Below are 26192 nucleotides of genomic sequence, written 5' to 3' on the forward strand. Positions count from 1 at the left end.
ATGCCCTTCGGGCATGTGTATCCTCTGTGGAGACAGAGTCCTCGACCTTGGACTGGGCCCACCACAAGTCCAGAGTCCTCTTCTTGGAGCCACAGGGATTTTGACATTTGTAACCAAAACTACTATAACATTGTAGGCTAACTATACCTCAGTCAAGAAAAAAAAGAGAGAGAGAGAAAACATGCCTTTCCTGTTGTGGTCTTAGCTCGGAGTTGTCTGTATCTCACACTCTCTTTAGGTCCACAGTCTTATTGCCCCTAGTGGGGAGAGATGGTGTGATTTCAAGCAAAAAGGAACAGACACAGGGATATGGTTCTTAGATGAAGGAGAGACTGAAGGAGGTTACAAAAAGGAATTGAGTGAAGTTACAGAGGGTGTTTCCGGACAGGTGAGGGCTTTTTTTTTTTTTTTAAATCCAGGAACTTGGTAAAGTTTAATGATATACAAACTATATTAAGAAACGTGTTCGTGCGACAGGGGGACATCTGTGTGAGTTTTTTTGTTAAGTTTATATTCACTCCTATAGGACATGGTACCATCAACGGGTAGCATCTTGCTACCAGAGCAAGAGAAAGTCCATGGAGAACACCTCAAGAACAACAGTACTTGATGGTGCTAGGAAGGTGGCATGGTTTGGAAAGGATGTTGACATCCGTAGTCTCGTAGAATTGTGGGAACTAGCATGTTTGCTGGGGAGGGTTGCTTGTTTGGAGAGATTGGTGGCTCTGAATAATTTGTCAGTTCGTATTTTGGGAAAGTTTGGATATGTTGATTTAAGGAAGGCAGGAAATTGAAAGTGACTGTGGGTTTGAGGATTTTGATGGACTTGGAGATTTGGCATTGGGGACATGTGGAATTAGGGGGATGGGACAAGTATCTGGAGACTTTTGAATAAATTCACCATTTGGGGCGAAATTTGCAAAATTTGGTGGATTGGTTCAGGGCTTGATAAACTTGAAGTTATGAGATTGGTGGTTTGGGGGAGGTAAGTAGACATGGGGATTTGAGCTTCATGGAAAATTTGGGACTTGAGGAGCTTGAAAAATTTGGAAATATTGAGGCCTTGAGGGAGGACAAAGGTTTGGAGAGTTTGATGGGTTTGAGCACGTGGGTATATTCCGGCAGTATGGTGTGTTTAGGAAGTTTGCAGGGTTGGGGAGGCTGAGTGGCATAAGGATATTGGTGGGTTTGGGGCAGTTGATGGGCATGGGGCACTGTTGAGCTTGAGGAGGTTGATGAGCATGAAACATCGGTGAATTTGGGGAATCTGAGGTTTTGGTGTGTTTGGTTTTAGAGGCTAGAGTTTTTGGAAGATTGCTGATTTGTGGAAGGTGGCAGCTTTAGGGATGTGGGTAGATTCATGGATGCTGGGTTGTGTGGCATGATTAGGTGCTTTGGACATTTTCTTGGCTTAGAAGAATGAGAGTTCTGGGAACACTGGTGGGTGTGGTGAAGATGGGGTCTGGGAGAGGTTATCGGATTTGGGGAGGAATAGTGTTTGGGGAGGTTTTTGAAATTGGCAACATTGAATATTTTATGGAGGTTGATGACTTAAGGTGTGCTTAAGGGCTTGGTTAAATGAGATTTGAGTATTTCAGAAATGTGAAGAAATTGGTTGCCTTGTGCAGGATGGTAGGCTTGGGAATGGGGTTAGACCTCTGTTGGGTGAAAGAGAGTGGAGTGCAGAAGGCTATGAATTTGTGATTCCATTTACATTGATTAGTTCCAAAGGGTAGGCTAATCTTGTTCAAGTTTTGCACTTGATGGATGCAGGACAGGGGGTGTTCAATTCAAAACTATGTATCTAGGAAAGCATCCAACCCTTTCCCCATGGGAGAGTGTGGTAAATGTAGCTAAGATCATCATACCTCTGTTCCTTATTTCTATTCCCAACCCAGTTTGGAGAAGATAATAAGATCAGGGGAATCAAAGACAAGAAGAGTGGCAAGATAGAGAAAGAAGAGGCAAAGAACTGGGGGCAGGGAGAAAGGGCTGAATAGACAGAGCAGAGAACAGCAAGACATGGCAGGGAACAAAAAGTAGGAGCAGGGAGCAGTGGTACAAATCAGAGAAGAGAGCATGGAACAAGGTGAGGGAGCATAGACAAGAGAGAAGAAGCTGGGAAGAGAAGACGGATAGGAAATAGGGAAATGAAAACCACAAATGTTCCTGCACTGCAGGTACAGCTGAGGGAGCCAATCACAGCACAGATACACTACAAGTTGCCTGTTTTTGCACATAGTTGTGTTCTTCTTCCACTCCAATTTCCACTGTATATATTCAAATTCAATTTCCCAGCACTCAGGAAGTCTAGAATCGTGGGAGAGTTATCACAATGTATCCAGAGAGGTACAGGTATGTTCCTAGTGTGGTTTATGCATTGTCGGTTCCAGAGGCTCAAGACAACCTGGGACAAGTTTAGAAGTAGCAATGGTTGTACAGCCCTGGGAACAATGTGCTAGTGACCTCATGGGGGAAAAAAAAAATCCTTAGAAAGGCACTCTTTCCAGGACTTGTGGGTAGAGCCCAGTACGGAAATGTTTGTGCAGAAGATGAGAGGGCACCTTGAGACTGAGTTTAAGATTGATCAACTCACCCGAAATGCAGAATTTCTCACTGGGGATGCACACTTTGGATGTAAGCACAATTATTCATTCTCCTTAGCAGCCATATAAATAAACTCAAATACCCTTCGGTTGCCTTAATCCTCTGCAATGAATTGAAAAGTTTTTGTGTGAGCCCAGGATACTTACTATGGTCTCCAAGATTCACCGGACTCCAGAACTTACCCCATCTACTCTTGCCGGAGCTGTTTTTTAATGCCTTGTATTTTGGAGGGAATCTGGGTGTGGGAAGAGTTGATTTGTTTACCTGGGGATGGTGATTCAGCCAACATGACAAGGAGCTTGGAATTAAGCACACCACGCAGAGAGAAAGGAAGTCGCAATTCAGGGAACCCCTGTCGGGAAGGCAGGGAAGAGTTTACTCTTCAATCTCCTGAAGACAAAGTGATCAGAGATCAAGTCTATTTCTCCTATGATTCCCCAGTGTAGGTGGAGATCAGGAACTCACTCCGCGGTTCCTCAAGGGCTTTGCCCCACCGCTCCAGCCCGGGTTAAGAACAAATCCAGTTCAGGCAATCTTTCTAAACCAGGTGTACACCCTCTAGGGGGCGGGTCCCCAGAGGCGAAGGCGTTTCGCCTCCCCTAGCCCAGCCAATGGTGGCACGCAGAGGTCGGAGGGGCATTTTCCTCAACCAACCAGTGCTCCGCGGCCTTTCAAAGCCACGCCCCCATGCCCCTCCCTTAGGCGGATACTCCTAAACCTGCGGCTCAGCCCACCGATGTTTTCGGAAATGAGGTCTGCCTGGCCTTTCGTGAGTCTGGGCAAGCTCTGGGCAGCCTGCACGTGGCCTTCGTAAGCTCACTCCCCCCTCGTCATGAGCACGTCCAGGGTTCGCGCTTCCCTATTTCCAGAGTCCGCCGAGCCCTTTGCCCGGCTGACTGCAGACAGACCCACGAATACTTCCTACTTCTGAGAAGCCCGCCTCTCGCCTTAGCAGCCAAGTCCCATAGGTTGGCCAGGCTGCGCACAGCGCTCCGATTGGAAGGGGGGTGGGCTGTCCGTCAATCATTTCCTCAATGCACAGACTACTCCACTCCACCTTCATCCCCTGGCCTTCTCGGGTGGATAAGGGAGCGTGAAGTTGCCTCTGTTCTGGCGAAGCACCACTATTGGTCGGGCACCAGTATCCATCATGGCTGGGGCTGCCAAAGTCCTCGAATGAAGAGGGACATCGGCTTGAGCCTACGATTGGGCCCGGGGATATGTCAGTCAAGATGGGCGGGTGCAATCTCAAGCCAGTGCACAGTACTGGTAGAGATAGGCGGCCAGCGTACCGGCGGAAGCGCTGAAGGAGAGCCGGTTTCTCTTGATTGGGCCATGAGGGAGGCAGTGCCGCCCTCCGACTCCGGATTGGCTGGACGTGAGCCGAGCCCCCCTCACGCCGGCAGCCTTCTGTAGGAGAAGCGGGCCCGGCTCGCCTGTGTCAGCCGGGCCAGCCAGTGCGGTTATAGGCGGCTCACCGGGTCCCTAACCGGAGCGACGTAAATCTGGGAGGGGCGCGCGTCATCTCAACGGTGAGGGGACACCAGTAGGCGGCGGGAGAGAGGGCTGCGGCGCGGCGGAGAGCGAATAAGGCGCCTCAACCGGAAGCGTCTTGGGAGCGACGTCGCACCCGGAAGTGTGGCAAGACGGACGCCGCACCCGGAAGTGTGATGCTACGGCGGCTTGAGAAGTGATGGTACCCGGCCAATTGAGATACGGGGTTAAAACAGGTGTGTATGTATCTTTATTTTCTAGGGCCCAGTGGGACCTCCCTTTTTGGAAAATGTTGGAGGGTGCGCGTATTTGGCATGTTTTTGACTGTTTCATCCTGTTGAAACCCGACGGGAAATGAGCACTAGGAATGTGTCCAAGGGGGCCAGGCTCAGTAGAGGCTTTTAAGAACTTTCTTTTGCCGCCTGTCACCTTCAATTCTTCTACCCCACAGGGATGTGCAGATGGAGGCTGGAGGTGACACTACTGCCCCACCCCCTGGGGACGTGGAGGACTTGGATGACACTCGGTTTCCCAGTGAGGTGGCAGGAGACGGTGGAGGGCTTCGCGAAGACCCACCGGATCCTGGAGACGGGGACCAGGAGGAAACAGGTATGCCTTCCCCTCATTCGGGTCTTGGAAGGAATCCCTACGGAGTGTCTTTGTTGAGGGAGGTCAATGGAGGACCAGCGAAGAGTCTTTTGGGACTCAGGAAAGTAGCTTAAACCATAGCAGGATCAGTAGGAGGTCATTGTGGACACACGGTGTAATTTAAATCATGGAGGAATGACAAGGAAATCCGTGGGTATCAGGGGATGTTCCCTGGGGCCTTGGTGTGAGTTCAGGTCTTTGATGAATCAAGAAGAGATTGGGGTCACAGAGGGGCATGGGGATTTAGGATGTTTAGGTCAATGAATGACCAAAAGAAAGTTAGTACAGTCGAAGGGAAACTATTTAGAAGTCAGTGTCTTTGGTGGCTAAGGTGTTATGTAAGTCCTTGCGGTGGGAAAGGGGATCAGTGGTGACCAGTGGGCACTCAGTGTTTTCATCATTGAGGAATCAATGGTGAGTTGTTGGGGGCAGTCTTTAAGGAACCAGAAATTAGTGGATGTTAATGGTGATCATCGGTAGGGAGGCGTGGACATCAATGAGTTTATTTGGAGAGTGAGATGACCTATAGGAGAGTCTTTGAAGACCCAGCTGGATGTGTAAAGGTATTTGATGGAGACACAATGGGAGTCTTTGGGGAATCAATGTTCACTGACCACTTTGGAATGAGTGGATGTTAGTGGCATCATCAGGAAGGATGAGTGGACATCACCGAGAATAAATGGTGGTGGTAGGGGGTAGTGTCTTTGAGAACTTGAGAATTACTGTCAATTAATGGCAGGTACTGGGAGGAGGTAATTGGTAACTGGGTACATGGGGGATCAGTGAATGTCAACCAGAGAATGAGGGAATATGTGGTCACTGGGATTTTATGGGAAAATTGTTGAGACATACTTACGAATGGATAATAATGGATGTCATTGAGGGATGAATGGGTATTGACTGGAATAAAAGAGAGGAGTGTCAAGGGAGTCAGTAGGGGGCAGTGAAGTCCTGGGTTTTATTGGTGATTATTAATGACGGTCATGAAGAAAGTCCTTATTATTGTCCTGTGTGTTAGTGTATATTATAGTGGGTATTGTGAGGAAGGGAGTAGCTATCCGTGAAAATAAAGGGAGGTCAGGGAAATCAGAGGAGGTCACTGAAGTCCCGGGTGTTGGTGGAGATTAATAGTAGTCACTGGAGTGAAGGGAGAATGGAATAACAGGGTCAGAAGAGTCAGTGGAGGTCATATGAAGTCTCAGATGTTAGTAGAGGTCGATGGTGGTCATGGTGGGGATGAAGCACCCATGGAGTAAAATATTTTAGATTGTGTGACAGGGCAGTCATTGGAGGAATTAGTGATATTGTGGGGTCACTGGGATGTTAGTGAACAGCAGTGGGAGTAAATAGTGGATTAAGGAAGGCTTAAAGATCTGGGTGTTAGTGGATATTCATGGCCGTCATTGGGAGATTTAGTGGTTATCATCAAAGATGTACGTGGGTGACCAGAAGAGTCATTGAGGTCATTAGGGATCAGTGAACATTGATGAGAATAAATAAGAGGTTAGGGAGGAGTGGGGCAGGGGGAAGGATTTAAATGAGAGAATATAGAGGTATTAGTAGATGTCATGGTGGCCAATGAGGGGTGAGTAGGTTCTAGGAGAATAAATGAGGGGTCAGAGGTTTTAGTGGGGAATCACTGAAGATGGAAATATTAATAATGGTCATTCAGAGGCCCTGGGGTGCTTTGAAGCCTTGGAAATGGCAGTTATTGAAAGAATAAATGGTCTCTAGGGACATAGTTCAATAATGACAATGAGAGATTGGATTGTTGGGGTTTTAGAGGGATCTCTTGGGTGTCATTGAGAGGCAGAGGAGACACCTGGAGGTCTGTGTCAGCAGCAAGGGTCACTGGGGAGCCGGTGGAGATTTGGTAAATCCTTGGGTACCTGGAGTTAGTGGGAGTCCACAGCCAGATGACCCACCAGGAGTTCTCTTTCAGAATCCGAGACAAAGGACCAGCCACCCAGCCTGCTGTCACCACTGCCCCAGTCAGGGGCCCCATCATGCACCTGTGGGCTCTGGGATCCCGCAGTCTCTGAGAATAGTCCCACAGGTGGCCCTGAGAGTGGCTCTGGGGGCCAGGGTGGGGACCCCAGCGACGAGGACTGGCGCAGCAAGCGGAAGCACGTGTTTGTGCTGAGCGAGGCAGGCAAGCCCATCTACTCGAGGTACGGCAGTGTGGAGGCACTGTCCACGACCATGGGCGTGATGACAGCCCTCGTGTCCTTCGTGCAGAGTGCAGGAGATGCCATCCGTGCCATCTACGCGGGTGAGCAAAGGAGGAGGTGGACCGGGGGATGGTGACTGGGAATCTGGCTGGCCCACCGGCTGCCTGGGGGACTAGCCCACCAGCCAGGGGTGAGTCCGTGTGTGTGGATGGCTGGCCAGGCGTCTGTCTGTTGTCCGTCCGTTTGGCCAGTTGGGTCCTGAGTGATTAACTCGCCCGGGTCGGAGTCACTGGCTGGATAAACTTCCTTATTTATCTGAAAGCGTGACCTCGGGGGCTCTGTGGCTGAGTTGGGTGTCTTGCTGGGCTCTGTGTCAGTCCTTGCTCTGTGTCATCCATGCTGTGTGTCTCACCTGATTCCTTGACCCATCGTGTCTCTGCGAATACCCACACTCCCCCCAGTTGTCCTTATCCCAGCCCAAGTGTACCATGGAATGACCGCGTGAGCTTGGGCCAGCAGTGTGTGTGTTCAGGCAAAGAGCAGAAGAGCCCCGCCCGATCCCCTCCCGTCACCGCTGACCCATCTCTCCCCCCCGCCCCCACCCTTCCCTCCCCTAGAGGACCACAAGCTGGTGTTCCTACAGCAGGGCCCACTGCTGCTGGTGGCCGTGTCAAGGACTCCGCAGTCGGCAGCCCAGCTGCGGGGGGAGCTGCTGGCTGTGCACGCACAGATAGTGAGCACGCTGACACGCGCAAGCGTGGCCCGCATCTTCGCGCGCAAGCAGAACTACGACCTCCGCCGCCTGCTGGCCGGTTCAGAGCGCACGCTGGACCGGCTTCTGGACAGTGTGGAACGCGACCCCGGTGCCCTGCTCCTGGGCGCCGTGCGCTGCGTGCCCCTGGCGCGCCCACTGCGGGAAGCACTGGGCGCGCTGCTGCGCCGCTGCACGGCACCCGGCCTGGCGCTGTCCGTGCTGGCGATCGGAGGGCGACTGGTGACGGCAGCTCAGGAGCGGACCGTGCTGGCCGAGTGCCGCCTGGACCCGGCCGACCTCCAATTGCTGCTCGACTGGGTGGGGGCGCCGGCCTTTGCGGCAGGAGAGGCATGGGCGCCTGTGTGCCTGCCCCGCTTCAACCCCGATGGCTTCTTCTACGCCTACGTGGCTCGCCTGGATGCCATGCCTGTCTGCCTGCTGTTGCTGGGCACCGACCCTGAGGCCTTCCATGACATGGCCACCTGCCGGCGCCTGGTGGAAGAGGGCATGCACACCCTCGGGGCCACGCGTGCCCTCCGGGAGGCTGCCAGCTTCTCTAGTGCCCCAGCAAGCAGTGCCCCTGCCTACAGCGTGCAGGCTGTGGGGGCACCCGGCCTCCGCCACTTCCTCTATAAGCCGCTGGATATCCCCGACCATCACCGCCAGCTGCCTCAGTTTACCAGGTAGGCCCTGACCCTATGGGCGGTTGGCTGGGCAGGCAGGCTTATTTGACTAAAAGATTCTTCTGCTGGACATGAGGCGGGAGGCAGCCGGGCATCCTCTGGAAAGGTGGGACCGAATGGGTGTCCGTGTAATGAGGGAGGCTCAAGGAATCCCTTACTCTAATCTAGTGCTCAAGGAATCAATCCCTCGTTTGCTGGGGAAGCTGGGTATCCAGCCCCTGAGAAACCCCAAGTCCGATGGGGAAGGCTCGGCTGCCTCATTTCATTGATCCCCTAGACTGAGGGGAGACGGGCCAGCCAAGGAGGCCTCTGACTGACCTTGGCCTTACCTCCCGCGGTCCCCGCAGCCCTGAGCTGGAGGCCCCGTACGGCAGGGAAGAGGAACGGCAGCGCCTGTCGGACCTGTACCACCGCCTGCACGCGCGCCTTCACAGCTCCTCCAGACCCCTGCGCCTCATTTACCACGTGGCCGAGAGGGAGACGCTGCTGGCCTGGGTGAGTCGGCTAGGGGTCAAAAAGGGTTCGTTCCCGACCTCACGCCTCCTTTTCCCCCACCGGATCCCCTCCGACCATAACAGCCTCCATCGAGCACGCTGTGCCCTGGCCTGCATCACTGTTCCTGACGCTACATGTGTGTCTTTGAAACCCAGGAGGATCGCGGGGTCTCCAGCCCTCCAGTAGCCCCATCTGTTCTCTGTTCCCCCGTAAACAACCTGTACAGTGTCTTCCACTCTGAAGAGGTCACATTAACAGCCATCAGTGTGCCTCCTGCTTCCCGGTTAGCCCTGCCTGTGTGTGCACAGTGCACCTGTCACTCTGAGTCCCCAGCGCTCTTGAACATGACAGAGTTGGTCCCAGGCTGTGCCTTCTGCCCCCGGGGTGTTCTCCCCTGGGGTCTCCGGGGCTCCTCGCCTCCCCTCCCGTGGGTTTATTAAGGGTCAGCTATTCAGGGAGTTTGGTCAAGGTGACCCCGTCGGAAATAGCACCTTCCCCCAGGCTCTGCCATTTAGTACGCATATATTAAATAACTTCTTGTATGTCTGTTGTGTGTCAGGCATTGTTCTCACCTGAGGATTTTATTTTACTTTTACATTTTTTTCACTTTGATTTTTAAGCAATTTCAGACTTAGAAGCTGCAAAACAGTACAAATAATTACCATAAATAGGTCTTTCACCTAGCTTCCCCAGATGTTAACCACAGGCGCTTATTAAAATCAGGAAATTAGCATCACTACAACATCATCTCATCCACAGACCTCATTTAGATGTCACCAGTTGTCCCACTAACGCCCTTTTACAGCTCCAGAATCCAGCGTAGGATCATAGGCTGGGCTTACTTATTGTCTTGTTTAAACCCTCCGTGGTCTTGTTTGTTTTGCATGTCGTTGGCACTTCTCAAGGGTACCAGCTAGTTAGTTTGTAGAATGTCCCTCAACTTGGGTTTTTCTGATACTTTATCCTGCGTTTTGGGCAAAAATATCCCCCGAGTGAGTGATGTGTCCTTCTCTGCATCCTGTCAGGAGGTCCACAATATCACTTTGTCCCGCTGTTGATGCTAACTTAGATCACTTGGTTAAGGTGACATCTCCCAGATTTCTCCACTGTAGTGTTTTGCCTCCTTCATAACCGGCAAATATCTTGTGGTGATTATGTCAGACTTGTTTTTTTATCATACTTTCGTCCACCAATTTTAATATCCATTAATGATTCTTGCCTGCAAGAGTTACTACTTTGGTGTTTACCAGGTGGTGATTTTTGAACTCCATCATCCCTTCTACATTTATTGGTTGAGATTCTACTACTATATGGAAGAACTTTTCCTCCCCCTATTTATTTGTTGAATTTTTAATTTTCTATCAATATGGTCTCAGGGATTTTTCTTTAATTCTTTGTGGGCTCAAAGACTTTTCTGTCACTTATTTTGGTGCCCAAACGGTCTCTGATTTAGCCAGGCTGGCCCCTGTGTCTGATACGTCTCCGTCACTGTTGAAGCATTCTCATTTTCTGGCACAAGATGTTCCAGGCTCATCATGTACTTTCTCTGTGCCTGTCCTGGAATGAGCCATTTGTCTAACGAGCCCTTGTGCCTTTTCGTAGAGAATGGCATTTCAAAATCAAGATATGGTAGGCCCAGGATTTTAAATTGGCTTGTCAGGAGATGACTCACTTAAGAAACGGCATCTAAGGGGGAGGTGGCAGGCCATGTGGGTTTCTAGAGGGAGAATGTGGGGCTTGTCTACAACAGCTGCTCCGTAAGTGTTAGGCTTGTTAAGTTGTTAAGTGTTAAGCATTGTTGTTGTTATACTCGGTGCACAGATGAGCAAACTGATATCCAGGAAGTACACACACACACACACACACACACACACACACAGCCAGCATTACCCAATTGAAGCCACTAGATCCAGCTGATTCCTTGGCCCAACCGAAAACCCCTGGCCCGCCATGATATTAGCTTACCTATTTTAGCCCAGTGACCAGGTAGCACCAGGTGGGAGCCTTCGCCAAGTGTGTTTTCCAAACAGGAGACAGGCATGGGGCTAGGGTGGGGCAGACGGGACAGGGCATGACCAGCTCTGGCTCAACAGACTCTTGTCCCCTCTCAAACCTGCAGGTGACTTCCAAATTTGAACTCTATACCTGCCTCAGCCCCCTGGTGACAAAGGCTGGTGCCATCTTGGTAGTGACCAAACTCCTGCGCTGGGTGAAGAAAGAGGAGGACCGGCTCTTCATTCGTTACCCACCCAAGTACTCCACACCCCCAGCAGCCCCAGCTGCCTCTACAGACCAACCTTCCCATAATGGCTTGTTCACTGGACCTTGAGAGGCTGCTAGATTGAGCAGCGCTGGGAACCACCACCTTTAGCTTTTACCTTCTGTCTCCACCCTGGAAATGGGGCGCAGGAGGGGCAGGGGAGAGGCTGCTTCCCCCTGCACCTCCACCTCTGGGGCAAATCCTTAGGCCTCCCTCTGCCTCCCTCTCCCTCTGCCTCACCTCCTCCACCTGGATGACGTGCCAGCCTCTGTTAGGGGCTGTCTCCTCCCCCACACCCCCTGTCCTGCATCAAGAGTCGGCCTCCTTGATGGGCTCTCAGCCCTGAGTGTCCAGGGCTGGCCAGGGTCCCCATGGGGGGCCCGCAGGGGCTCTGGAATTGGGAATGCGGTGCCAGCCTATGGCTGGAGCCAGCCTGGGGATATTTTAAAGAAAAAAAAAAAAAACTGTACATAAAAGGCCTAAAACCGGTTCCCAAGAGGACATTCCTTTGCCCTTCACCTACTTTACCCTGTCAAAAGTGGCCCCCATCAATGTAGCTGCTGCTGCTAGTAGTGAGAAGGTGGCCTCCAGGGCCTACCTGGCTCTGTAACCCAGGCAGAGCACCTGACTTCGCACATGGCCGAGATCCAGACTTTTTACGCAGGAGGTGCCCTCGGCTTCCGAGGCTCGTTGTACTCCTCTATGAAAAGGAGGAAACGTCGCGTAGGCTGTCACGTGAGGATCTGTAAACGACAGGGGTCTCGACCTCCTGTGTACCACCGCACAGCACACGTGTATGTGTCCCAGACTCACAACCTGCACAGCAACCTAGAGAGGGAAAGCCCTCCCTAGAGTTTGTATGTGTGTGCACAGCACTCATTCCTCAACCGAACCAAGACCCAGTTGTGCTCCTGTTTTGCCTCCCCCGGAGTTGGCGGGCCTCAGGGTAGACGCATGCGCGCTGTCAATGAGGGGCCCCGGTCCGCGCTTGGCTACAGCTGAAGCCTCATTGCTCCTCCGCCCGGGTCAACTGGCGAGCGGACACGCACTACACGCATGCGCGCCGCAGAGCCTGTAGCCCTCGCATAGGTGGGTGTTTTTTTGTTTTTGTGTTTTAACCAATCGTCATCCGAGGCGCACGCAAGCGCAACCTCCCGCGCGTAGGAAAATGGCGGGGAAGTTAGAGCCTTTGGCAATGGAGCCGCCGGAAGTTGTGGAGGAGACCGAGGAGGCTGAAGGTAGGGAGGGCGAGCAGGCGTCTCCGCAGTCGGGTCAGAAGGGAGGGAGGCTTTGTCCCGTAACAATAACGAAATATTAGTAGCGGTACTAAAAACGTGAAAATTTAAGCTTTTTATAAAAAAAAACCCTTCATCAAAGGGGAGACAACTGACTATTCTCAATCTAGATTAACTCCTGTCAACTTCGTTGGGTATGTTGACTTAAATGTTTGGAAGAAACAACAGCCTGTATATTTCGGTATGCATCCCTTCACACAAAACACGGAGGTGGATGTTGTCACAAGAATCACCCTGCTGCCGCCACACCGAAGAAAATCCCCAGTAATTCCCCAGTGTCCTTTCACACCCAGCCCACGTCACATTTCGCGTGGACTCTTGGGTCTTAATGGAGAATGGCCTCTCCCATGGACAGCTTTTCTCCACAGCATTTTGTCAGTAATGACACCCCACACCCTAGTGAGAGGGGAAAAATTGCCCTAGAGATCACTAGAAATCACAGTGTAGCCAGAAGAAGAAAATCTCCCCCAAGACGGTGAGCCGCCGCTCTCCCCCTAACATTTTTTCGTTACAGACATTTTCGGAATGTGCACGACTACAGCAAATAACATGGTGAAGGCCCATGTACCCATCACTCTGGTTTCAAATGTCGACTCTGCCCTCCTCTGATCTATCCCTGTCCCCCTTCCTGCGCACTCTTTAAACCGTTATATTAATAACATGTTGGATTGCATCTTTCCAGATCTATCTGGACGATAGGCATCGTCAATAGTTACGATTGTTATTTCTCCAGCACCTAAAACAAGGCCTGCTTGGTATATAGTAGGTACTCAGTAATTTTCTTTTTTGTATTGTATGGATAACTAATAACTTTACCGGGAAGAGCTTTCTTAAATAAGGGCTACATGTGGAGGGCCAGCTTTAAGCAAAGAACAGACAGAAATGAGAAAGCTGCAAATAGACCTCATGTATTGAGCAGTTACTATAGCACTTGTGATAGTAACAACTGTGCTGAAAACTATTTTAGTTTCAAGCTTTCAAATTAGTCACAATTGAAGTTAGGATTAACTTCACCAGCAACAGAGAAAATTGAAAAGCATATCCAAGTTATCATTTTCTAGCCCATTGAAAATGGCTTTAAAAAGAGAGGCTTTAAATCTAGTATTGATTACTCTGTGGGGAAACAGCCTGTCTCTTGCCTCACTCAGAGAACTGACCACTAAAGACTTTGCTAGAAGCAGTTTGGAAGTATATGTTTAGCATCTAAAATGCTATTCCGTATCTTTAGTCACCGTGCTCAGTAATCAGAGAGTATGCAGATGTGTGGACCACAAAGGATCACTGGAGTGTTGCGGATGGAAGTACAACACAAGGAGCAATCAGGGAAATGGCTGGATTTAGATCTGTCCATGCATATCGTGGAATGCTTGTGTGGCGGATATTATTTTAAGCAGTAGGGGGAAAAATCCAATCTCATTTAAGATACTTAACAATGGGTTTTAAAAGCGTAAGCTCATGGTTTGTTGACACAGAAGGAGCTCCAAAGGTGATCATAGTTTTATGAGAGGAAAGCAAATTGGGATTTAAAAAAACCAGAGGGCCACGTCAACTAGAGCCATATGTATGTCGCACAGAACAGCGTCTGAAGCTAAAGGCCTAACTAATGACCCTCAACAAGGGACGTAGGTTTTTAGGAGTGCACAGAGGTGGAGGTATTTTGTGATGTTTTTTTTCTCTTTTATTTTTCTTTCAGGAAAATGTATTCTATAATTTTAAAATATAAGAGAAATAGGGAAATTTTTGAATGGCATCGGAGGATCATATACTGACCTTGAGCACTGTTAACATCCCAGTTTTGATGGTTATACTGTGGTTACCTAGTAGAGTCCCCTTGGGTATAGGAAATATACACTGGAATAGTAAGGAATAATGGGCCATGGTGCCTGCAATTTGTGTTACAGAAATGCTCACAACTGGGAAATCTGATACCAAGGCAGATAAGAGCATTGGGGCCTTTTTCTACCACTTTTATGTACATCTGAAATTATTTCAAAATAAAATGTTAAAAGGGACTCCTGCTGTACAGGCTGTTTTATAATATACACTCCTAAAAATTTTTATCAGGACGTTAGTCTGATTATTTAAAAATTTTGCTGATAACTCACGATGACTAGGACTAGAAATGAAGTGGGGAGGAAAAATACAGACAGAGCTTTGGCAGAAATGGTTACAAAAGCCGGCTGTAAAATGTACGGAGACAATCGAGAAATCACGTTATCTGGGCACTGGATGGTATTACATGATGACTGTTACTCTTGTTGGTGTGGTTAAAGGTTTGGAGTCATCTAGTGAAAATCCCTTAAGTAGCTGAGACTCTTCATGAAATATCCAGGGATGAAATGTCAGGAAGCATAGGGCTTTCTTGAACATACCTCAGCACAGGAAAAACGTAGCTGAAGCAAATACGAATGAATATTAATAGCTGTCAGATCTCAGCAACGCAAAAATCAAAAAGTATCATCATGGTGTCCTCTCTACTTTTGTGTGCGTTTGGAAATCTTCGTGTGGAACACTAAAAAGAAAGCAAATAATTAGAACTACTTCCCCTTGTTAATAAAGTAGCTTTAATTTTTGTTTCACTTCCAAATATTGAATATTATAAAAATTTAAGAATCTCAAGCAGAGACATACCAACCTGGTATTACTGATTATATCAGAGAAAGGCAGTAAGCTTTAGGGCTAAGGTGAGAAGGAAAAGTGTCTTTTTAACTTCACCAATTTCTGTAGTGTCCGAATGTTTTGGGGGGTAAGAAAGTAAAAATTAAAGCAATACATGAAATACATTTTACTAAAAGGTCTGAGTGTGTTCAAAGGCAGTAGTTACCTCTGGGAAGGGGAGTAACTTGATGAAGGGGCTGTTCATGAGAGGAAGCTTTTACTTTTGGTCCAGGTTTTTCTTTTTCTTTTTTTTTTTAACGTTTATTTATTTTTGAGACAGAGAGAGACAGAGCATGAATGGGGGAGGGTCAGAGAGAGGGAGACACAGAATCCGAAACAGGCTCCAGCCTCTGAGCTGTCAGCCCAGAGCCCGACGCGGGGCTCAAACTCACGGACCGCGAGATCATGACCTGAGCTGAGGTCGGCTGCCCAACCGACTGAGCCACCCAGGCGCCCCTGTCCAGGTTTTTCTACATTAGCTTATTAAGTGCTGAAAAATTCAAAAGCAAAATTAAATTAATGCATGCTAATTTGTAAAGGATTTCAGACAAGACAGAAAGATGTACAGAAGGTGAACATATCACCCCAAACATTTTTTAAATTTTTATTTACTTTTTTTAAATGTTTATTTATTTTTGGCAGAGAGAGACAGAGCATGAGCAGGGGAGGGGCAGAGAGAGAGGGAGACACAGAATGTGAGGCAGGCTCCAGGCTCTGAGCTGCAGCACAGAGCCCGACGCGGGGCTCAAACTCACAGACCACGAGATCATGTCCTGAGCTGAAGTTGGATGCTCAACTGACTGAGTCACCCAGGTACCCCAACCACCAAATATTTTAACAAAATTTAATAAGCCTAGGTTAAGAAAGAAGCCCTGATTTAAAACATGATTTCTAATGGCTACAAAAGATTTCATCCTACGAATGTGCTGTAGTTAACTAAGATATCTTTAGGTTGCTTCAGTTTTTTAAGATTAGAAACAATGAACAATTTGCCCACCATCGTTTATTTTCTTAAGATAGATTCCTAGATAATGGAATTTCTGATCTGGAGGGTTTGACTAATTTTTTAATATTTACTACTAAAAAGCTTGAAATGTAAGACTGGTTTTGCCTATCATTTTGGCAAACATTAAAAAGTTTGAAAATGTATTTGGCTGCTAAGATTACGGGGAAGGAGTCTTTTGTGGACCTGCTTGAAACAAGTGGAGAGCAATTTCATAATACACATCAAATTTAGTAACACACATGCCCTTTAATCCAGCAGGTAGCCTAGTAGGAATTTATCCAGTAAATATATTCCCATACCTGCACAAAAAAGAATGTATGGGGATGGTTTTCTGGTTGAATTGTGCCCCTCCCCCAAATTTATGTCTACCAGAACCTAAAAATGTGACCTTATTTGGAAATAGGGTCTTTGTAGATATAACTAGTTAAGATAAAGTCATACTAGATAGTAGAAGAGGGAAATTTGCACATACAGAAATACACGAATGCCAGGTAAAGACACACACAAAAAAGGAAGACCCCAAGGGAAGACCCATTTTGTGGTGCTTTGTTACGGCAGCCCAAGAAAACCAATACAGAGGGTCACTGTGGTATTGTTTATAACAACAAAAAGGGAAACATCCTGAATACCCATCAGTAAGGGGGCTTCTCTTAAATTATGGTATATCCATTCAGTGAATCACTATGAAGCCACTAAAAAGAATAAAAAAGATCACCAGTATACCTTGTCAAATGAAAAATACAAGACGTGGACCATTCATGAGGCAACACTACTTGTATAGAAAGAGTGGGCTTGGGGCGCCTGGGTGGCGCAGTCGGTTAAGCGTCCGACTTCAGCCAGGTCACGATCTCGCGGTCCGTGAGTTCGAGCCCCGCTTCGGGCTCTGGGCTGATGGCTCGGAGCCTGGAGCCTATTTCCGATTCTGTGTCTCCCTCTCTCTCTGCCCCTCCCCCGTTCATGCTCTGTCTCTCTCTGTCCCAAAAATAAATAAAAAAAAACGTTGAAAAAAAAAAAAAAAAAAAAAGAAAGAGTGGGCTTGTGCTCATATATGAATTGAATTATCTCCAACTACACAACAAAGAGCTTGTAACACTAGTGGTCTCTCTGAAGGGGAAGTGAGAAGCTTAGGGTCTTAGGAGGGACTTTTCCCTGTATGTTACTGTGAGTAAGTATCTCTTCCTTTATCCTGTGGCTATCATATGTGTTTTTCTAGCGGCCTTTCATTTTCTCTGCCCAGTGTTCCTCAGAGAGGAGTGGGTCACTGGGATTTGACCTTTTATCATTGATTTCAAGAGTTGAAGATGTTGAAATTTTTCCTGTGGCTTTTTTGTTGTTGTTGTTGTTATAACTTTTTTTTTTTTTTTTTAAGTTTACTTATTTATTTTGAAAGAAAGAGAGCACGAACAGGGAATGAGCAGAGAGAGAGAAGGAGAGAGAGACTCTTTATCAGGCACCACGCTGTCAGCGCACAGCCAATGCAGGGCTCAGTCTCACAAACCGTGAGGTCGTGACCTGAGCCGAAATCCAGAGTTGGACGCTTAATTGACTAAGCCACCCAGGTGCCCCTGTTATAATTTTAAAAGTGACACAGGCTGGTGTTAAATACATATAGAAGTATAAGTGGTGAAAATTGTTTTTGAGTCAAGATCCAAATACATTGGATACAATTGGATACAATTAAAATTCCAATGAATGATACTTGGGTCAAGTCTCTTAAGATCAATAGAGTTTCCTCTCCCTCTTTTTTTTTTTTTTTTTTTTTTTTTTTTTCTTCTTTGCCGTGTATTTGTTGAAGAAACCAAATTGTCCTCTGGAGTTTTCCAGCATCTGGATGACACTGATTGCATCCCCATGGTATCATTTAACATGTTTCCCTGCCCCTCTTATTTCTTCCGAATTAGTATTTAGGTATAGAAACCTGGTAAGATTCCTGTTGTTTTGTTTTGTTTTGTTTTGGCGAGTATCCTTCATAAGTGGTGTTGTGATCTTCCATGAGGAGGCTCATAATACCTGGTTGTCTTCTTTTGATGCTAGTCATTGATGACCATATCCTGGACCTACTGATTCTTTAAAAAATTTTTTTCATTACTTTAAAATTTTTTCATATTATAATATAGGTAGTCAGATGTTAGAGGAGTATATTTATTTATTGTTGAGAGAGAGAGAGGTCAGGGGTGGGGCAGAGAAAGAGAGAGACAGAGACAGAGGATCTGAAGCAGGCTCTGAGCTGTCAGTACAGAGCCCGACTCAGGGCTTGAACTCATGAACCATGAGATCATGACCTGAGCTGAAGTCGGGCACTTAACTGACTGAGGCACCCCAGACCCATTGATTCTTTAAGAATTTGCAGCTTGTGGCCTATAATGATTTTTTTAAAAAAAAAATTATCTGAAATCTTTCTGTCCTACTGCATCAGTTTGAACTTCATACTGATTCTAAACAGCAGCAGCAACAAAAATGCATCCCCTCCTTCTCTCACCCCCGCGTTTCATTTCATTAAGGAGATGCCTGTGGTGTCCTTTGACCTCTTGGGAGTAGCTGAACACGAGGAGTCCTGATTCATCCAACACACATCGTAAACCTCAGGGACAAGGGACGGGCTCTTGCAGGAGCCTGCTCTGTCTGGAAGCCCCTCAGCCTGTCCTCGGTTCCAGGTCAAGGGTGTCTACGCCTTCCTTCGTCCCTTCCCAGAAGGCCTGGACCTTCCCTCCCTCCTGAAATTGTGGTTTTCATCTCCACAGGGCAGACCAAGCCTTTGAAGGTGCCTGAAGACTTGCTGGCAATGGTGAAAAAGCTGCACAAAGGTCATGCATGTCTTTGTGTCTGAGGCTCAGCCTGGGGTTTTGAGGCAGGCAGATGCGGTTCAAACCCAGACCCCTCAACTCACAACCTTGAGAAATTATCCCACTGCACATTCTCCCTCTTGCACAACTTAATTCTTTGAACTAAAAATATAGCTTCAAAATTCAAGAAGTTTAAGAGGATGGAAAAGCTTCCTCTCTTACACACATCAACGCACACACAAACACCAGCCACCCGTGTCCCTGACCCAAGGGCTCGCAGCAACTATTTTTAAATTCTTAGGTATCTTTCCAGAGATTAAACAAAATGCATTCATGGGTGTGTATTCTTTGTCCTCCCTTTTAATACACGATGGCAAATGGCAATGCAAATGACTGTACCTTGCTTCCATTGTTGAGGGGGCCCAGGAGCCAGCCTACATCTGGGCTGGGGCAGGGTACTGGCCACGTTTGAGGTTTGACCCCCACCCCAGCCCATCTGCAACTTAAATACTGTGATCCATCGGTCTGTTTGGTCTGTTCCAAATAAAAGAGAATCACTTCTTCCTCCTGCCCTCACACTGTCCCCCCAACCCCCATGGCCACCTGCAGAAGTGCATCGGCGTTGCTGCCTAGGCTAAAATTAGGTAGAGAACTTACGGGACTGGAAATACAGGGTGTTGGTGACCCTCTCCAGTAAAGCGAAGACCCTCAGGAATTTGTTATTTAATCAGCACCTTGGAGAGCATCCAGGCTCCTGGAAGTCTCAGGGGATGGAGTTGGTGGCCTGGGAAAATCAAGGGCTTGAGTTTATTAACTCCAGAACTCCAGATTCTCAGGGGTTGGTAGTGAGATCCAGCAAGGGGTGGGAAGCTTTTGCCCCAATTCTGTGCAGCTGACTGAAGTCAGAGAGGGCTGAGGAGGAAGTCTTTTCCATACAGAGCCCTGAAATTGGGACTGAGAAGTTAGAGATGGTTCCCTAAAGAGAGAATGATCTCCCTGTCACGGGAGAACCTTAAAGTTGCTATCCACAGAGGAAAGCATTTTTCTCATTTCTCAAATGTGGCCAAGACCACAGTCAGATGGACAGAAGTGACTGCCAGGCTTTCAACAGGGTGGAGCAGGTGGGAGATCTCCACACTCCCACCACACTCACAATTACATCCAGAAGCCTCCAGCATGCCCCAGGAGGCCCTGAGTGATCTGCCATCACACTTGCCCCACCTTGCCTCCTGGTGCTTTTGACTTGCTCGCTAGACTCACACCAGCCACACCAGGCCCTTAGCCATTACTTGGGCATCTGCCTCACTCGCTCCCACCGCTGGGGCTTTGCCCTTGTCCCTCTGCCTGGCATGGTTCCCTTTTCCATGCTCCCACGCCATGGAGTGGGCAGGGCTCCCTTCCCTCACCTCTATATCAAGAAGCACCCTCTACCCTTTCCCTCTTCAACCCCTTGCTTCACTTTGTTCCATCCACCGCAGTTACTGTCGCCCACATTAATAGCCTGTATCTCCATTCAATGTCCATTTTTCCCATGCAGGATGCACACCCTGCAAGGGCCTCTCACAGAACCCAACGTGTAGCAGGCGCTCAATAAAATCGTTTTGACTGCTAGTAGCAGAGACACTGTGCCAACAACCCACCCACCTCCATCTGCCTTAGACAGCCAGGCGTCTATCTTCTCTGGCTCAGTCTTCCTTTCGTTCTGCAGAGGGAAGTCTGGAGCCACAGATTGAAGACCTGATTAACCGGATTAATGAGTTTCAGCAAGGTAAACGCCAGGACCTAGGCTTCCTAGCTGGCCAGGAAGAACCTCGACTTGGAGTGCCTCCACTTCCTCAGCTCTAAAATCCAGGCACCTCTGGCTTCCTTAAAGATGAGTGTGCAGAGTCTCAGTGTGCAAGAGAATAGCAGAGGTAGAGGCTGCACTCACACAGTGTCTTCTCTTTTTTGGCCTAGCAAAGAAGAAATCCAGTGAGGAAATGGTAGAGGCCCAAGCTCTCTGGGAGAGCCTGCACAGGGAACTGGACTCCTGTAAGTGGCACTAAGAGAGGGACCCAGAGATCTTAGGAGCACTGCTGATGTTCTCTGCATGCCTCAAGGTCTTTGCATGGACTGTTCCCTCCACCTGCAGTGCTCTTATCCCTATAATCCAGATTGCCTTTTGTTGTCTCATCACCTTTCTGCTGTCAGCCCAAGCTTCATTCTAACAGGTCGACCTCAATGCCCCATCGGAATATAGAATGGCAGCTTCTGTCTGTCACTGTCACTTTCCTGCTTGACTTGTTTCTTCACAGCCTTTATTTCCACTTGACATAACAGATTTATTTCTAGTCATCTATCCCATTGGCCTAAACCCTGTGCATTCTGCAGTCTTCACTCCTTTGGCATTTGCAGAGAATGTGGACACTGAGGGGGAGAAACTGGATCAGGATGCCCCCCCCCAGTAGGAGATGGGTGCAGGTGGCAAGAAGATACCGCCCCCCCTGCCCTGGCACTGTACCTTACCTTCGGCAACCTTGGTATGCCTTGTGCGCGAAGTGGCAGTGGGGGCACGGGGTGTGGCCCCTGGAGGCTCAAAGTGTCACTGTGTTTTCCAGTGAATGGAGAGAAAGTTCACCTAGAGGAGGTCTTGAGCAAAAAGCAAGGTATTTATCAGCTCTCTGTCTTCACTGTTCTACCCCATTCTACCCACAAAAGCCCACCGTTCCCAGAATAGCTAGAGGAATCCCACTGACACCCGAGTCAGGGGGCTTCCCTCTCTGCTCACATCTGTCCCTTGGCGGCCACCTGACTCGAAGTAAACACTAAGGGCCTCTGAGTGCCCTCCGATGTGTGAAATAATGTGGGGCCCATGACGTCCTCCCATCCCTGATTCCCCAAGAGCTCACACAGGGCTCCCTTGGTTCCTCTCCCCACAGAGGCACTGGGGATCCTCCAGCTGCACTGCGAGAGGAAGGAAAGTGGAGCTCAGAGGTAAGAGGTCCTGCCCAACTCTTCCCTACTTTGTTCCCAACCTGAAGGAGGATGGGGCAAGAGCTAGGGAATATATACCTTGGACACACACTTCTCATTTTTCCTTTCTGCAGAGTAGCTAGACTTGAGACTCTCTCTCATCTTTGATATCAGATAATAGTGTTGAGATTAACTCACTCATTTAAACGTTCATTGCTAGTTTCTTTATTAAATAAATTTCACCCACTGGTGTTATTCTGAATCTTCTCTTGGTTATCCAGCTCTCCCACCATCCATTCAATTGTCTATCTATCTGCCCATTTAGGCCCCCCAGTCACCCATTCACCCACCCACCCATCCATTCATCTACACATCTATGCAGTCCTTTTCCAGCCAGCCATCCAGCCAACCATTATGTCTTCCATCCAACCACCCATTCACCCTCACTCCGTCTTTCCAATCACCCATTCATCTAGCTGTTTATTTCTTCCCCCAACCATCCATCCAGACATCTATCCATCCTTCTAGCAATTCTTCCTTTATTTCTCTGTCCAGCCACCATCCCTCCACACTTCATTTGTCCAGCCAGCTATCCTCTCTTCCGCCAGTCACCCGCCCATCCAGTTATTGCCCATCCAACCATCTCTCTATCCACCTCCGTCCTTTGAACCTTTCCTTTCTTGTGACCAGATGTCTCACACCCTGGCGGACCATGATTTTAACAGTGTAGGAAAACCCGGTGATAAAGTGGATGTATGCTTAACCACACCACACGTATCAGTTTATGTTCGTTTTTCTACCTAATCCTCACAATGACAAGGACAGGAGTTAAGGGCTACTGTCACCTTCCCACCACTACCACCATTTTACATATGAGGAAACTGAGACCCAGACTGGTCGAGTAGCTTGTCCAGGGTCCCAGTAGAATAGCAGATCCAGAATTCAGGTCAGGACTTTACAATCTATTAAGCCAAACTACTGTACCCCTCACGGAAGTTTCTTGGGAAGGCATGGTTTGATGAGGGACAGGATGAACAGGGTGATCATCTCAGAAGCCCATAATGCTGCCCATTGTGTCACAGAAGAAAGGAGAATGATGAAGGTTATGAACAGACCACCCCACCCCCCAACCTTGCTGAAGGAAATGGAGGCTTATTTAGAGACTATGACTAAGAGCTGTCTTTCTCCTTCCAGGAAGAACATGTTGCAGGAGTGCACAGAGCAAACTTCTGTCCATAACTGTCAGGTTACAGAGAGTTGCAGGCAGAGGAAGCTGGGGTAACCCCACATCTACAGCCTGATGTGGCAATGGCTGGGCATGGGAGTGGGGCTTGCATCAGGGAGAGTTTGTTGGAAGAGGAGCTGTTGGAAACAAGGCTTGGAGAAGAAAGCCCATAAAGGGGCTCCTAGTAGAGGGAGCACCAGGCAGAGATCCAAGGGTCCCCCAAAGGAATCCCCAGACTGGGCCAGGCAGGGTGTCCGTCTCAGTGTCAGTCTAGCATGTGCTCTCTCATTCCTGGGTCTTGGCCCCTAGGATTCAGGTTGAAGAACAGCTGGAGAATTTGATGAGCCAGCACAAGGACCTCTGGGAATTGCACGTGAGCCATCCTCATTGCCTCCAACCAAAGCCCTTCCTCTCCTGGCTTCTGTGTCCCCACAGGCTGGCTCGGTGCCCACCCACTGCTCAGCCCCAACTCCATGGGATAGTCTTTGTCTCCTTCCTCTTACCCACCTAGTCAGCCCTTCCGCTTTTACCTTAAGTCTAGTCACCTCTTACCATCCCGCATTGCCACGTCTAGCATCTATGGCCCGGCCTGTTGCAGTAGCCTTTGCCGAGCATTCTGCTTACTTCCTGCTCACCTAGAGTTCGCTCCCCTTGCAGTGGCAAATGGGAACCCTGAAAAAGCCATGGTTTGATCATCCCTTCATTCAATTAATGTTGCTGGATGCATCCAGCAACATTCCAAGCAGGAGGAGACAGTAAGGAGCCAAAGGGGTCAAGGATTTGTTGTCCCCAGGATGGTTGGGGGGTGGAGGGGGGCATACTCAGACTCCAAACAAAAAAATAAGTAGATAGATCATGTAATGGCAGTGGGGAAGGCGTCTCTAAGCAGGTGACATCTGAATGCAGACATAAAGTAAGGGAGGAAAACATTCAGGTATCGTGGTGCAAATGCTCCTGGAAGAAGGAAAGGCAATGCAAAGGCCCTGAGGCTGACGCGCGTCTTGGGTATTTGAAGAAGAGCAAAGGGTGGGGTGGGGGTGGGGTGGGGAGAGAAGAGATTTGAGAGGTGCACGGGGATATAGGGAGCTTCTGGAGAAGAAATGTGTCTCACCACCACCAACCACAGCAGGAACTGCACATGGAGTTAAATCGTTGAATGAATGAATGAATGAATGACCTAATTCGGGTAAGGACTTGCTGAGAGGACAGACAGACGGACAGGTCCCCTCTCTCGCAGATGTTGAAGCAGCGATTGACCTGGGAGATACGTGCCCTGCAGAGCAGCAAGGAGCAGCTGCTCACTGAAGGTTGTACGCCGAGCAGGGGGCGGGGCGAGGGGCGGGGCCGAGTCCGCCGGAGCTCCCGGCCCCGCCCGTGACCCCCCGCCCACCCGCAGAGAAACTGGCCCGGGACAAGCTGCGGGAGGTGGAGCGGAGGCTGCGCTCGCCACCCGAGGTCGGGAGCGCCCGGATGGTGAACGACGGGTGAGAGGGCAGGGGCCCTGGGGTGAAGGGGAAGGAACCAGGAGGAGGGGAATGGGCTAACGTTCCCCCCTCGCTCCGGCACAGCCTCCAGCCGACCCCGGGGCGGGCTGGCGGGACTTACGGGGTGCCGCGCTCCTTGCACCCCCGCCGCTCGCGCCTCGGCTGCTCTGCGTCTGCGGTCTCTGTCGGGATCTCGGTGGCTTCCTCCCCTTGCCGCCCCACTCTCGTTCTCTTCTTCCTCTCTCCGCCCCCCCTGCTCTCCAGGCTGCCGGCGGAGGTGGAGATACTCGAGGGGCAGGAGACTGCCCCAAACCGTTGCCCCCCAAAGGACGCGGCCTGCAAAGGAGAGGTAGGGAGCCCGGCGATGGCGGCGAGGGGGCAGAGACGGCGGGGCTGCCCTCGGAGTCCCTGGGAGTCAGCGTCCGTGGGGAGCAGGGCGTCCCGGCGGAGGACGTGAGGGACAGGGTAAAGGCAGCCGCCCGCCCGCGTGCCCGGAGGCCAGCGCCCTCGGGAGCCGGGGCCCGCAGCCTGACTCGTGGCTCCCGCAGGCCGGCCCCGAGCGCCCCAGCGCCCGCAGCGAGGACCTGGAGCCGCCCCCAGACCCAGAGGACCCGCCCCGCCCCCTCCCCCCACGCCCCTCCTTCGAAGGCGACCGGAAATAAAGGCGAGGTTTTCGGACCGTCCTCCACCTCCAGCTTCAGTCTGTTCTCCAATTCCTAACTGTTTTACCAACAGGGGCTAAAGGGAACGTGTTAAACACCCATATAAGGTCCTGTATGTCTCCTAGTAAATCCCAGCCTCCCAACAGCCCCTGCATCCCCCACAGACGCCACTGACCTTGGGCCCCTTCCCTGCCCCCCTCACCCGGGCAGTTCCAGCCAGCTGCTGCTGCACCCTCTCCAAGTACTTTTTCATCTCAGGACCTTTGTCCTGCTGTGTCCTCACGTGGGGGGGGGGGGGGGGGGCTTGGGGGGCTTCCCCCAGGTCTCTACAACAGCAAGTCGGTTAAGTATGTCAGCTCCCTTGGAGGCTGGCGTGGGGGACCCTGTTCCAAAAGGTGTCTTGTTGGGGCGCCTGGGTGGCTCAGTGGGTTGGGCATCTGACTCTTGGATTTTGGTTGGGTCATGATCCCAGGGTGGTGGGATCGAGGCCCTGGTGCGACTCTGTTCTGAGTATGGATCCTGCTTAAGATTGTCTCTCTTCCTCTGCCCTCAGCCCCTTCCCCCTTTCAAAAAAAAAAATAAAATGAATTAAAAAAAATTAAAATTCAAAAGGTGTCTTGCGCCAGGGTCCTGTCATTTACCAAACATGTATTCATGAAATGCAGGTGCTGGTTGCTGTGTGCCAGGCACTATTGGAGGCCCTGGTTTTAAATCAGAACAGGGGCTTGTAATCTATTAAGTGCTTACTAAACGGTTCACATCAACTTACTGTTATTCCCAGGCTAGAGATGAGGAACACCAAGGTGTGTATATCTCTTAGAACAGGGATTTTTATGCAATAAATACTCAATAAATTGTACCTACTGTTTATTATTCTCATCACTATTCTTATCATTCCCAATCTAGAGATGAAGAAAATTGAGTCAGTGAATGTAAACAGTAAGCCCATAATAAATATTCAGTCTCGCCATTGTTATTATAGCACAGATGAGGCCACAGAAAGCTTTAATCCCTG

General features: G+C 49.5%; 2 protein-coding genes across 4 annotated transcripts; both read left to right on the forward strand.

The window, feature by feature from the left end:
* Positions 1-4014: 4014 nt before the first annotated feature.
* MON1B (MON1 homolog B, secretory trafficking associated) lies at positions 4015-14419 on the forward strand. The gene is made up of 6 exons (XM_019413119.2): positions 4015-4337; positions 4553-4710; positions 6692-7021; positions 7538-8357; positions 8705-8852; positions 10972-14419. The coding sequence occupies exons 2-6, from the start codon at positions 4563-4565 to the stop codon at positions 11179-11181; spliced, it is 1656 nt and encodes a 551-aa protein (XP_019268664.2). The 5' UTR covers positions 4015-4337; positions 4553-4562; the 3' UTR covers positions 11182-14419.
* Positions 12243-25198, forward strand: SYCE1L (synaptonemal complex central element protein 1 like). 3 transcript variants are annotated; one of them, XM_019413120.2, is made up of 12 exons: positions 12243-12350; positions 18813-18875; positions 20563-20622; positions 20811-20885; positions 21452-21499; positions 21773-21827; positions 23001-23084; positions 23341-23404; positions 24269-24338; positions 24428-24515; positions 24780-24864; positions 25064-25198. In XM_019413120.2, the coding sequence occupies exons 1-12, from the start codon at positions 12281-12283 to the stop codon at positions 25175-25177; spliced, it is 876 nt and encodes a 291-aa protein (XP_019268665.2). In that variant the 5' UTR covers positions 12243-12280; the 3' UTR covers positions 25178-25198. The 3 variants fall into 3 exon arrangements, with proteins under 3 accessions (XP_019268665.2, XP_019268666.2, XP_053762661.1); XM_019413121.2 differs by lacking the exon at positions 23001-23084; XM_053906686.1 differs by lacking the exon at positions 18813-18875 and having other exon boundaries at positions 12248-12350.
* Positions 25199-26192: the final 994 nt, after the last annotated feature.

Source organism: Panthera pardus, unplaced genomic scaffold, assembly GCF_024362965.1.
Source record: "Panthera pardus isolate Hobbes unplaced genomic scaffold, ASM2436296v1 HiC_scaffold_19, whole genome shotgun sequence".
NCBI classification, from domain to species: Eukaryota; Metazoa; Chordata; class Mammalia; order Carnivora; family Felidae; genus Panthera; species Panthera pardus.